At 38.6% G+C, this 13,990-nt stretch overlaps 1 protein-coding gene across 2 annotated transcripts in view; it reads left to right on the plus strand.

Moving 5' to 3' along the window:
* The window catches only part of LOC133981562 (NT-3 growth factor receptor-like), a 270,283-nt gene extending 258,227 nt beyond the window's left edge, over positions 1–12,056 (plus strand). For both annotated transcript variants that reach the window (XM_062420326.1, XM_062420325.1), the window contains 3 exons: positions 3,175–3,418; positions 9,913–10,071; positions 11,871–12,056. In XM_062420326.1, the coding sequence (XP_062276310.1) occupies positions 3,175–3,418; positions 9,913–10,071; positions 11,871–12,056 (589 nt within the window). The remainder of the gene's footprint in view (positions 1–3,174; positions 3,419–9,912; positions 10,072–11,870) is intronic.
* Positions 12,057–13,990: the final 1,934 nt, after the last annotated feature.

Consider the following 13,990-nt stretch of genomic DNA (forward strand, 5'->3'; position numbering starts at 1 on the left):
AGTGGGCTGTGTAGAGTGGGATACAGTAGGTCCTAAAAAAGGCTGTCTTAACACCATTATAATAGCCTTTTAACATGTGCCAGAATACTGGCTTTTCAAACAGTTTGCAATACTGGCGCTGCACCACATCTTCATTATCACATAGATCATCCCTGATGGTATGACCCAAATAGCTTACTTTGTTCACCACATTTAGTGCTTGGTCTGCCATAAAGAATGACATTTTGCCTCTGATCCTCCCTGGTTTTAGCAATCATGACAACACTCTGATTTATTGTCATATTGCACACTGAGCAGTTGCTATAAGCCAGCACTATAAAGAAACAGGATGACAAACTGTGCACTCACACCTAAAGATTAATAGGCGACAAAAGCAGCCGGCAGTCATTTATTTTCAAAGTAAGCTGGCAGTAAATGGCTTCAGAAGCTTTGGCAGCAGCAATGCCAGCGTCAAAAGCAACGAGTTAAGTTGAGCAGAGTTTAACTTCATGGAAAGTAGCAGATACACAGCTGAACTAGCAACTAATTGCAGATCAGGATATGATTTTCTTCCTACAGCAACCGCTGTGCTTCTGAAAACCAAGGGTGCCAATCATAGCAATGTAATTCTAAAAGAAAGGTCTTTAAACCAATAAAAATATGTGCATTAATGTTATAAATATTAAGAAATTGAGCAGGGACAGAAGAAAAAAAGAGAATTAATAATAATAATTTAAAAAAGAGTAACTACATAATAGTTATTAAAACAAGACATTAATTACAATCTAATGAAGTGTTCCACTAGTCAAAGCACTGAGTAAAATCATGCTTTGAGAGCCATTCCAGTAAATGAATGAAGACAAAATCACTTGGCAATACATGATCTGTGAATTTGGAACCCATTACATGTTTTTTTGTGTTGTTCTTTTCTTTTTCTGAGGTTCTTACCTCCTTATCTTTTCTCTTGAGAAGAAGGTCCCAGGGTGGGTGATGTGGACTCTGCAGCCTTCACTGTCAGTTGCTCTGGATGAGAGCTCAAGCTAAATGCCTAAATTGTAAATTGCGGTTGGTAAGCTAATGAGCTGCATTATGTCTGCTGTGATTAGATGTTATTTGCTCTCAGGATGCTTTGCCCAGCAGAATAGAACATTGGTACTTAGTCCGCCATCAGGAAGTGAAGTCTGCCAGTGCTTATGTATGACTGTGTGTGTGTGTGTGTGTGTGTGTGTGTGTGTTTGTGTGTGTGTGTTTGTGTGTGTGTGCGTGCGTGTGCGTGTGCGTGTGAGCATGCTTGTATGGGACAGTGTTTCAGTGAGTCTCTCTGTGTCTCGGATGCTAATTTCAGCTCAGTAATTGTGTTTCCATTAAAGTGCTGGCATCAATTCATCCAGGACATGCTGCTAATATAGCCAGCACCCGCTGCCCTCCAAACCACCACGCTCACACACACACATCCACTCTCACACACACACACACACACACACACACACACACACACACACTGCCACTTCATTGGCATCACTTCCTCTAGTAGGGACTAAGAAGTCTGAAGCTGAAAAGAAACACACACACACAGCGCACACACAAACACACACACACACACACACACACACACACACACACACACACACACACACACACACACACCAAGCTTCTACTTCACTTGCTTCACCTCCTCTACAGATCTAATGGGCCATAATGGTGATTTTGCACGTTTCAGCTATTAAGCTACAAATTGGATCTACTCATAACAGCAGGAATGGAGTTCATCTGATAATGGGTATTTAAGGGTGAAAGTAACATCAATATTTAAGAATTAAAGATATCTGGTAAAAAGCTAGGGTCCAACATGATTTTATTGACATTATGACATAATATAAACAAACATGCTTGGTAAGGATAATTTATTTTTGGTTGTGAAGGAAGCTGGAAGCCAAGCTATTTAAGGATTAGGAGATTTAAGTCAAGTCCATTACTCACAGTCAAGGCCGTAGCCAGGATTTTTCAAATACCGAGGTCAAAAATAAGACCAAGGTATATACATCAGTGAGATTTAATCCATGATGTATTTATACCCCTTTCTTGCTGTGCATTTCTCAGTCATGGTCACTCTTGTGGTCTAGTTCTTTCTTATCGATTCCAATTTTGCAACTTAAATCAACTCATATTTCAGTATTCTACAACGTCCATGGTCGTATTTAAAGATTATAACTGCAATATATTATTTACTTTGTTTGTTCTTAAAATGTGGAATGGAGCACGGCCTGCTGGGAAAGGGAGAAAAGGGCTCGTCCAATGAATGAACAGTTTGCAAAAATTCACAAAAGTAGACAATATATTTCTGTTTCTATTTTCAAGTCACAGTTCACATCTACTGCAGCAAAAAAAAATTCTGGAAGTGAGCACTATATAACAGCGACTTAAAAATCTCCAGTAATATGCTGCTGGCTGTAATTTTGTGAATTTGTGACGAATCTGCTGACGGAAGCGCAACACAGCTGGAGCTGTTTGGTAAGGAAACCAGTTCAATTGGAAACCAGTTGGGACATAACACCGGAGGATTTCATTGCCTCACTCCGCCGCTGACTATAGCCGACTACTTTCATTTTGACATGGCAGCGGTATCTGCAAGTACGTGTCACGTGACGGTCCGCTGATGCAAGGATAATTGTCTTGTCGGCTATTTTCACTTCACAATGAAACAAAACTTCAAGAAAAAAATACAGAGGACATGACCTAGGTGTCCTCAATGGTAGCTACGGCCATGCTCACAGTACAGAAAGGGTTTTCTAACACATCCTTATGTCATCATCACATCTGACCTATAGAAAAGTTCCCTGTTCAGCTTTCTCTCAATTCATGTGTTGATAATTTAACCTTGACAGTAAAAATAAAGATTGCTAAATGTTACCTGTCTTAAAGAACTTTTGACTTTCATATTGGACTGAAAAGAATTGAAATCTATAGCTGCCTGAGGGAAGGAAATCAATCTCAGAACTGATGGTATGATTTTGACAATGTGCAGCAGTCATGTGAAGTGTACACAATTTCAAGTTAATGAGCTGCATGCAAATCTAGCAGTGCAACCCTTTAAAATTAAAAATATCAAGCAACATTACAATGACCGATAGCGGGATTTTCTTTGATTTGAGATATTTCCTGAGCTTCTAACTGAATCTCTTCCTCCCTCCTCAGAGCCCACGGGCCAGATGCCTTGATCCTGGTGGATGGACAGCCTCTGCAGACCAATGGGGAGCTGGGTCTGTCCCAGATGCTTCATATAGCCAGTCAGATTGCTGGTGGGATGATCTACTTGGCGTCTCAACACTTTGTTCATCGTGATTTGGCTACCAGGAACTGCCTGGTGGGGAATGGCCTCCTGGTGAAGATAGGAGACTTTGGCATGTCACGAGACATTTACAGTACAGATTATTACAGGGTAAGACAAGCGTTTCTTTCTTACATGAAAAAAAGTGTTTTTCTTTCTTTTTTTGTTTAGTTGCCTACGTTTTCTATCTTCACAGATGATAGACATACTCAGTATGTTAAATATGTATATATTAACAGAATTTAAATGATTATAACTCAGTTTGATTTCATATTCTGACTCATAATTAGTCTCTACACCATCAGTCATTATTAATAGATGTTTCATTCATCCTTCTGTTTGATTAATCTTATAGAAAAAAAGACATTCACAATTACTATTTTATGGACCAGGAGAATATTTTATAGAATATTAAAAAAAATAATAAAATCATCATAAACACAGGTCAAACTTGTACTACACAAAAATCAAAACATTATGCATTTTAAAAATAGGTCAAATTTGACCCTGAACAGTATGTAAGGATTATAGTTAAAGTAAAGGAATGGTCAAACATATCCACAGAACCTATTCAATTTCAAAATAAATGTACAGAATACAGTATGCATGTCTCATACACACAATGGTCTAGATGCATGACCATTTGTTAATTTGTTCATGGTGTGCCTTATGGATGCCATCTTCCTTTATATCATAGATGGAGGCTGCAGGAATGAATGGGTCAATTAAATGAACATGTTTTTGTCGACAGAATGAATAAATGAGTTTGGCCATAGAGAGAGAAACAAATCATTGTAGTTTACTATACAGCTCATTCTGGCTGTGAAAAGGCAGTGTTGGGAAAGTGTCATATATGCACTCCATCATCCAGCACCTGCCCCTCCATTAAGTATAGTGGAGAATCCTGACAGGTAAAGGATGGATAAGCATTCTATTAATGTATAAGAGCTACAGGACAAGAGATTGCTACCTTGACTGACAGTCACTTCATGATTCATTGTATAGTTTCTCTAAATGATTCATTTTTAAAGATTTGTTGTTTTTATTAGCCTTGACCTTGGATGAGATGTTGAGATCTCATGGGGGTCCCAGAAAGAGAAAATGAAGAAGCCCAGTTATACATTTCCAGCCTATGTAGAAAAGGTTTGTCTCCATAGATGATGGCAACAGAGGCTCAGCAGGATTTTCAGGAAGCTCTCTCAGAACTGTAATTGGCATGGAGGGAAATCATTGGTTTTTGGCAGTAAATGTCAATGACTCCATTGAGTCCCATCATCCTAAGTAGCTTCTGTGGACTGTTTTCTTTTTAATGGCCGGGCTTAAGTCCCAGCAGGGCAGCTGTTAGAAGAGCACCAGAAAAGGCTGACTGCCTCTCTTTTAACCTAACCCTTATTAGCAGTGAACTGGTTCAGTGGTTTAGTTATACAGACACAGTTATACATCTTCTTTGTAAATCTTCCCCACTTCAATACAGCAGGATGTTGAACTGTTTGGAATAAATATGTTGTATACTGACTGTCAGGCTGGAGGTCTGAAAGATAGAGGGCTGTATTTTCAGGGAGTAGCAATGACCAATGCAACCAGCGCTCTAACTCTTTAATATTCTCTAGACCTTGAAAATATCTGGTATTTCGGTGACCAGCATAGATGGGAGATTTATTCAAATGAAGCATCGCAATGATTGATGAGTCCTAGATGTCACGCTAAAAGCAGACATCTCAGAACTACGTCTATTTGTGCTAGAATTAGCTAATTATCACTAAAAACAAAGCACAGCCGAGCACTGATGGGAAAATGATATTTTGAAGTTATTCATAAACCCAATCAATTTCAACCTGCTGAATGTGCTAATGGGAACATTAAGGGATCACCAACGACATTAGGATGTATCCTTTGGATACCATGAACATCTGTACAAAATGTAACACCCATGCCTCCAATAGTTGTTAAGACATTTCACTAAAAGCCAGAGATGTCAGAGATGTAGTGTTAGAGGAAAAAGTCAGGTGATCACTAAACTCAGGAATCATCTTCTAGAATTCATAAATGTCTGTACAAAATGTCATGTTTTGTTCTGTGTTTTAAGAAAAGTTTTGGTACTTAATATGACATCACTGCTACCAACCAGAATTTGGATATATCTCATACACATAAGCACACACACAAGTTCTAACACACAGCAATGGACGGTGATTATGTACAAATGTGTTTCAGTAAGTCAATATTTTCCTGTTCCAGACAGTGCACAGCTACACATATCCTACCTGATGTACCTTGTCTGAGAGGACAGAATAACTGGCTGATTAACATGATCTACTGTCTCCAATTCAGCCTCAGACACCCAAACTGACAGAGGATATCATGTATGTACATACAATGATTCTGACTGTTGGCCTGCTGTCAAACAGAAGTCAGCAGGTCAGACTGAGCATATTTCACTCCAGCTGTATGTCTGAATGATCTGAGTCATCCGGGACATCAGGGTCAGACAGTGTGCTCACCTCTGTCCTACACACTCATGGCTGTTCTCACACTTTATCATGTCAGAAAACTAAAGCTGCACTGTATCCACAGAGCTTATAACTATTAAATGAGCATACTTTAGACTCCAATAGCTTCGGTTTTTTAACATTTAACAGAATTTTGATACATTGCTGACTACTTACATGGTTAAAGGTTTGTTTTGTCCAAAACCCAAAAATATTCAATTTACAGATATTTATCCCAAAAACATTGGAATTCCTGTAATGACATTATTCTGGGCAGCATGTCCTCCATAAACCCTTTCTGCCACCTCATTCCACACTTTGTCACAGAGGTGTTCTGCATGTGCATTCATTGATTTTCTCTTTGATACAAACAAAATTTACATGTGGCCCAGATCCCTCATACTCTTTTGTATTTTAACTGTAATGTCTTAATCTGAATGAATTTGGAGTTTAATCTAATCCAGAAATCAACTAATGTTCTAAAAAGAAAACAAATGCAAATTGTTTGTGTCACTCGGTTTTGGACAAAACAAAGAGTGTGGCGATGTCACTCTATACTATTTAAGTAGTCAGCATGTGTCAAAATACAGAGGAGCTCTGGATGACTCAGATCATTCAGACATGCAGCTGGAGTGAAATGTGCTCAGTCAGAATCACTGTACGTATATACATGATATCCTCTGTCAGTTTGGGTGTCTGAGGCTGAATTGGAGACAGCAGATCATGTTATTCAGCCAGTTATTCAAAGTACATCAGGCAGTATATGTGTGCCTGTGCAGTGCCTGGAAAGGACATGGAACAGGAAAATATTGACTTACTGACACACATTTGTACATAACCACCAACCATCGTTGTGAGTGACTTCTCAAGAAAGGTTCAGGTGGTAGCAGTGATGTCATATTATATACTTCTGGTTTTCTGACCAAAATGTTCACTTAAACACAGAATAAAATTGTATTTTATTACTGCAGCTTTCATTAACTTATCATAACCTGGAGCAAATTGAAATGTACCCAAGTCAGTATACAGTAATCATTATAGAGTAAAAGCCAGGAGAGGTTAACATAATAATTATCACTAATAAGCAATAGAATTAAAGTTTGTATTAGTGCTTATTGAATATTGAAGCAATAAGTCATTCATGGTGGGTTATGGGTAAAGAAAGACAGCAGTGGGGAAAGAAGAGGTGATGGGGAATTAGAGGAGGGACAGAGCAGGAAGGACAATTTGTCAGCAGCACACTGGAGGTCATCATTTAGGAGGCACATATTTCACTAAATTAGTCAAGCTGCTTCATGATTTCACAGCAGTCAGAGAGCAGGCGAGAGCAGATGAATAATGATGAATTCACTGTATGCTCTACATCAGGGGTGTCCACATTTTTTTCACTGAGGGCCACATACAGAAAAATATACGAGGGGCTGGGCCACTTACTAGACGGAAGGTATATAGCCTCACATCTAGTGTATTAAAGTAAGAAAAATCATTTAAAAGAGAGAAAGAACAATAAAGGGGAAAATGAGATGGGTACATTTCAAGCTTGTTATTTAAGTTATTATGCTTATTAACACACATATTAACGTTCGTTAGAAACTGTTATCAACTTTAACAGAATGAACTGGACTTAATAACAGGGGTCCACATAACTTTAGTAAGTTATTCTGGTGAGTATCAGCTGTGCTGGGTATTTCAATCGGTGGAGGTGCTGACCATCCAGCTGCGGTGGCTGATCCGATGCCACTTGTGCCAGAAATCCGGACAAATGTCACTTGATCACGGAGCGAACGGATCTGCCTCACACTGATTTATACTTCTGCGTTACGTCGAAGCGTAGCTACGCAGAGCTCTCTACGTCGAAGCGGACCCCTACGCTGTAGCCTGACGTGCACCTCCAAAAGATCCTAACTACGCGTCACGGCAACGCGGACCGCAAGGGTTGTGATTGGTCCGCTCAAATAGTCAGTTCCTCCGGCAGTTGCTTTTTCCGGTCTTTCTTCCTGCAACACCGCCATTATTATTAATAATGAACAAAAGGTATGTGTTTTCTATTATTAGCGCACATAACGCACATAGCACAATGCTACATGCTACTGTGACCAACAAAAAACAAAAAAACCATGCTACTGTGACCGGAAGATAAACAAGGATACGGATATGACTCCTCTGAAACCACACACACCACCTAGCGGCATGGCGGTGAATTGCGGAGCAACGCGTTCCCTCGACGCAGGGACTATAAATGGCCAACGGCACTGGCGTAGCTACTCCGTCGACGTAACGCAGAAGTATAAATCAGGCTTAAGGAAAGTTGAGATCAGCTGATTTTGCACAGTGTGTGCGCTGTGCACAGCGATGTGCACTCTGCGTATAAACAAGAAACACGTATAAGAAAGTGGTGTGCAAAAGCGGAGTAGTGACAGAACTGATGTTACGCATTGTTGATATTTGTCACACGTGTACCTGCATACTAGTTATGTGCACCACTGCTTATTAACACACGGATACTGCGTAATATATTTTTAACTCACCTAAAACGGGAACGGCATTGCACTCAGTGGGAGCAGTGATGCTGCGCTTTGGACTGAAGGATGGCTGGCAGGTCAGGAGTAACTAACAAGTGCAATACACTCAGGCAAAAGTTTCAAGTGCAGGCCATATTCTATTCTATTTATAACATTTCCTGCGGGCCAATTAAAAATGGACTGCGGGCTGCAGTTGGCCCGCGGGCCGTAGGTTGGACACCCCTGCTATACATGGTGTCATTGAATAGAGAAGACATTCTTACCTCTACATGTTTTTTGTTTTGTTTTGATTGCACAATAAATGAATTAAGGTACATAGATATTCATATAGGCACAGAGCTGTTTCAATCTTAACATTTAATAAACATCTAATTTAGATATGCAGCAAATAAAGGAATAGTTTTTAAAGAAGTGATATTTGTGCATGATATTTTTTTTGCCAAAAAAATTAAATTGTTATTCTGTACCCTTGTCCTCCAATTTGTTCAAATCAGAAAACTTTGACCATTAGAAGTTATAAGACAATCCCACAAGAAATGATTCTATTAGTCAAAGGCATGCTGACTTACTTCCTGGTTCATTAGTTATAGATGAATGTAGCTTTCTGGATAAAAACCTGTGGGGTGAAGTTATGCTTGTATAATAGTCTCCATTAATGGAGGACTTGACTGGTAGTTTAGAAATGTCAAAATTTCATCTTAAAAGAAATCAATACCACCAAAATTCCTGAACACTTTTAATGCAAAATGTTCTAATAAAGGTTTGCAACCATTTTATTTAGATGTCACCGCTCATTGGATCAAAGTCATTTATATTATATTTACTTCCTAAACAGATTTCACAATATCACGTCTCCTTAAATAATAATACTTTTCCATGTAAAGTTGAAGTTATCCTGATTAATTCTTGATTAATGTGTCAGATATATCTAATGAATAAGCTGGATAGATGAGTCTAGATAAATTCTTCATCTTAGTAAGTAAAATGCGCCCCAAAAAAGGATAGATTTTTTTGAAGCCAACCATTAAGAAGTTCAAGTTCTAGTTTTCTGTGTATTAGAGAAACCATGCTGGTACAGCTTCCTAACCCTGTTGTCCAAAAATTATGTTTATATACGACACTTTTCTATACTACTACTTCACATTTTATTATACTACTATCTGTCTCTACTACTAATTTACAACAGGAAATGTAATGCCACTTGAGATGTTCTTTTTACATAATGAGGACTCATTTTTAGGAATTGTATCTGGCAACTCGTTCAGACAGAACGCATCTTTCACTTTATTAACACTGTTTTTTCCAGACAATATCCTGCAATACAAAATCTGCTTGTTGAAACAAAAGCATGTTTCAAGTATTTTATGGTTGTGTTTAGGAACTAACAGCTCTTGGTTAGGATAAAGGAAAGATGGAGGTCTTGGTTTGATATTGAAAAAGTCAACTGACTTGAAGCATAGGACAAGGAAACTTTTATATTTAACCGTAGTCTTTCTCCTGTGTGTGTGTGTGTGTGTGTGTGTGTGTGTGTGTGTGTGTGTGTGTGTGTGTGTGTGTGTGTGTGTGTGTGTGTGTGTGTGTGTGTTGTGGTCAGGTGGGAGGTCACACCATGCTGCCTATCCGATGGATGCCCCCAGAGAGCATCATGTACAGGAAGTTCACCACAGAGAGTGATGTGTGGAGCTTCGGAGTCATTCTGTGGGAGATCTTCACTTATGGCAAACAACCATGGTTCCAGCTGGCCAATAATGAGGTACACAATCAACTATGTATTCTCCTTTTTATATTTTGTCATTATCCAAATTATCTATAACCACATATTACTAATATTTATTATCCAAACACCATTTAGAGGTCAAACTGAAATGTTGGACTGCATTTGTAACAAAATATTTTTGTCTAACCAGTAGGTTGGTTTCAACCTGTAAAAGAGGCACAAGTTGTAGGAAATAAGGAACATCCTTCAAGGCTGGTTGAACATGTGTCCTCCTTCATGGCATGGCTCCTACACGCTGATGATTATGTCTAATTGACAAAAACAAAATAACAGGAGATAAGTAAGATGGCTTAATAGAGCAGAAAGACTACTTTATGTCACCATTTTTTTTTCTTTTTTCAAGAACATCACGAGGTTCTTGGACCTGCATGTGGAACACTTGCCCTCTGCATTCTTTCAAAAATGTTCAGGCATTGGGGGATTTATTAAAATGCCAATTAAGGAATACTAATTGGCATTCACATTGCCTGAAGAACAAGGCCATTTTGTCTTTAAACAGAAAATCTTTGCTGGCTATACTTGTTTGTCCTCCATCAGTGAGGAAGTGAGTGAGTGTAAAGTATGACCATAAAGGGGAATTTGGAAGGCAGCAAACTCAGCACATGGTGAAGTAACAGTTGAGTCAGTAACTATTCATCAACAAGCATAACTCCCTGCAGATCCATTATGTGTTTGCTCTCTGGGGAAATAAATAAAGACTAGTCATTAGAAGTCATTAGTAGTCATTAGAGCAAAAGTGAATTTTAGATTCATGGATAAATCTCAAGGTGATTATATATTGTATATGATGTAGAATTGTATATTTTATTAAGTCTGTGTCCTAGACATCATAGGGCCTGTTCTGATATCCATGTGCACCCTGGCTTACAGATGGTATTATTTGAAAAATGTGGATGAGATGTCAGTGGAGACCTAAACAATCAAATAAAAAATAAAAAAAACCTTTCTCCTCACCTGCACAGAAACACTGCCTATTACCTGGATTCGCCTTAGTCACTCAACCATGACTGCAAAGAGCATATGTCTATATGTCTAAAATGTAACTTTCAAAAAACTGGAATCAAAATTTAATGGTCACAAATATTTTGATTCTGTGAAATTAAATTACAGAGTACTGTCTAGACCTGCTCTATGTGAAAGTGCCTTTAGATTACATTTGTTATGATTTGGCGCTATATAAAATGGAATTGAATTGGAATGGCAAAGAAAATATGACGATTTGTATGGACCTGCTCACAGCCAATCAACACACACAAGCGTTCTTCGATTTATTGCGACATGTGATTGGCCCACTGCCACAGCAGCTGCAACCCGTCTGTGGTGGTGAATTTAAGTTAGTGTGCTTAGCAGTCCAGCAACCAAGATGCCACCTAAACACTCTAAAGTGTGTCTACACTACACACCTGTTACACTGGATAAAAGCAAGTGCACTAAATGTGGAATGAGTATCTAACAAAGTACTCAGTTGGTATTGGTATCACCTTACGTGTACTTGGATTGGTACTGATATCATCATTTTTTAAATGATACCCAGCCCTAATGTGTAATTACCAGAAACACATGCACACCCGAGTAGTCTTTGTGACAGGTACATTGGAGAAGTAGCCACATACCAAAAAGAGGAAAGGACACCCCCGCACACTGTCTTCACTTGGTCAATACAGATACTTTAACTTATAAAACATATATCAAAGACCTTCTTTGACGCAATGCATTTGTGCAGCATTTCAGATATGTTATTACTTGTTTAATCATGTGGTTCTCTGTATTTCCAGGTGATAGAGTGTATAACTCAGGGTAGGGTACTGGAGCGCCCCAGGCTCTGTCCCAAGGAAGTCTACGATATGATGCTGGGCTGCTGGCAGAGGGAGCCACAACAGCGCCTCAATGTTAAGGACATTCAGAAGCTATTGTTTACTATGATGAAAGCCACACCAGTCTATCTGGACATACTGGGATAGAAACATAGTGGATTGGAATGCGATATGTTTTAGGCTGGACTAAATCCTCACTGGAATATAAATGAGTACACTGGCTCAGAAGGAAATGAAAGCCTTGGAGTGGAAATCTGGGTCTGACATGGAATGATGAGAAACGGGACCGTATCTTGCATCCAACTGCCTGACAAATAAGGATTGGATTGAACAAACTATAGTGGTGTGATGCTTGTTTAACAGGATTGGAATGAACTGGATTACATTGCATTGTATCACATTATAATCAAAGGAATTGTCTTGGACCTTACCTACATAAATGGTCTGATCTGTGGTCTTGTCTCTTATCCCTTTTCAGATTGAACTCATGACTAAAAAGACTTGACCGCGAAGTATGGGTTACGACTAGATTTACCTGATTGTACTGATGGGGATTATGCTGGTTTGGTTTTCTTAACCATAGTAATGAAGGTACCATCATTCCCTCACCTATACATCCTCATTTCATCTTGTCTAGAATGGCGCAGCTTTGGTTCCATCCACGTATTGAATAAGCCTGACATCGTCTGGTAGAGTCTGTCTTGGTTTGGCTTCATTGATAAATATCCTGTTCTAGATTATATTGATCAACCCAAAAGTGTTATAAGTGTTATTCTGTGTCCCTTGGTAAAACCAGAGTAACTGAAAGAAATATATATTTTTTGTTTGTTTGTTTGTCTTTTGTGGATGCTTGTATATTCCAGGATATCTTACCAAGGCTTGTCTGTTTGCCTGTAATTTCACTTCCTGGGGATTGCCTCACATGTAAAACCTGAACATGTTCATGGCCAATGTTCAAGAACATCATTATAGTATCACCATAATGATATGACTTCCCTAAATATGTCTGTTAATTAAATCTGGTAGGATCTATTTCTATTGCTATTTAATGACCTACTGTTGTAGTGTGAAACATTGACTGTTTCTGATGAAGTTCTTCATTCCAAATAGATCATCATAGGCTTGGATATGTGGTACTTAGTAAAACCATGAAGAGAGGAAATTCTGAAACTGAAATGCTGCATCATTTTTGGAGGGAACTTTCTTGAGCCATGACTACTGCTGAAGTACAGCAGCAGTATTGTAACGGCCACCAGAATTGCCCTTATACAAACATCAAAGAAAGATAGCAAAATGTTAAGAGAAAACTGCAGCATTTTAGATGTCAATCAACAAGAGGACCTGGCAGAATAACCAGATTTCATTTTTCAACACTGTTGTTCATTGAAAGGAACAGGGTTACCAAGAATGGACAGAATGCACAAATCAGTCATGTCATGTACAGCAGCCATTGTGTTTTCAAGTGCTAGTCCAATGTCAGCACACTTCAATATTTTCATCTGCAAAGCCATCATAAATACACCTTCTAGTCCTGGCCTCATGTTAGCCCACTGAGATGTTCACTTCTGCAAGAGCCTGACCAGACCTTCCAATCCTGAGCCCGGAAGCGTGGCCTGAATGACCATCTGTCGCCATAGAGATGGACCTAAGTGCCTCCTACTTCTTTCTAAACACTCAAAAAATAGTCTTTCAAAATAAGAGCACTTTTACATTTTGTTTACCTGCTTAAAAATGTACACTAGCTGTAAATGTCCCTCTTCTTTCTTACAAACAAACCTACTTGCAGCATTCTATGTATTGCAAAAAACCCTTGAGAAAAAAAAATCATATTTAAAAAAAACAAAAAACCCTTGGGCAAAAAACAATAACAAAAAAAAGCAACAAAAAAAAAAGCTTTTTTGTATCCCTTGGAGCTTGACAAGAATGTTGGACTACCCAAGATGAAGTAACATTTTCTTTTTTCTTTTTGTTTTTAAAGGCATATTCAATTTATTTTTATTTATTTTTATTTTAAATCAAAGAGTGGACCTCTGCCATGTTTCAAAGCCATTGGAATATTCTGCCACTGGATAGGAAAACAC

Source organism: Scomber scombrus, chromosome 6 (genome assembly GCF_963691925.1).
Source record: "Scomber scombrus chromosome 6, fScoSco1.1, whole genome shotgun sequence".
NCBI classification, from domain to species: domain Eukaryota; kingdom Metazoa; phylum Chordata; class Actinopteri; order Scombriformes; family Scombridae; genus Scomber; species Scomber scombrus.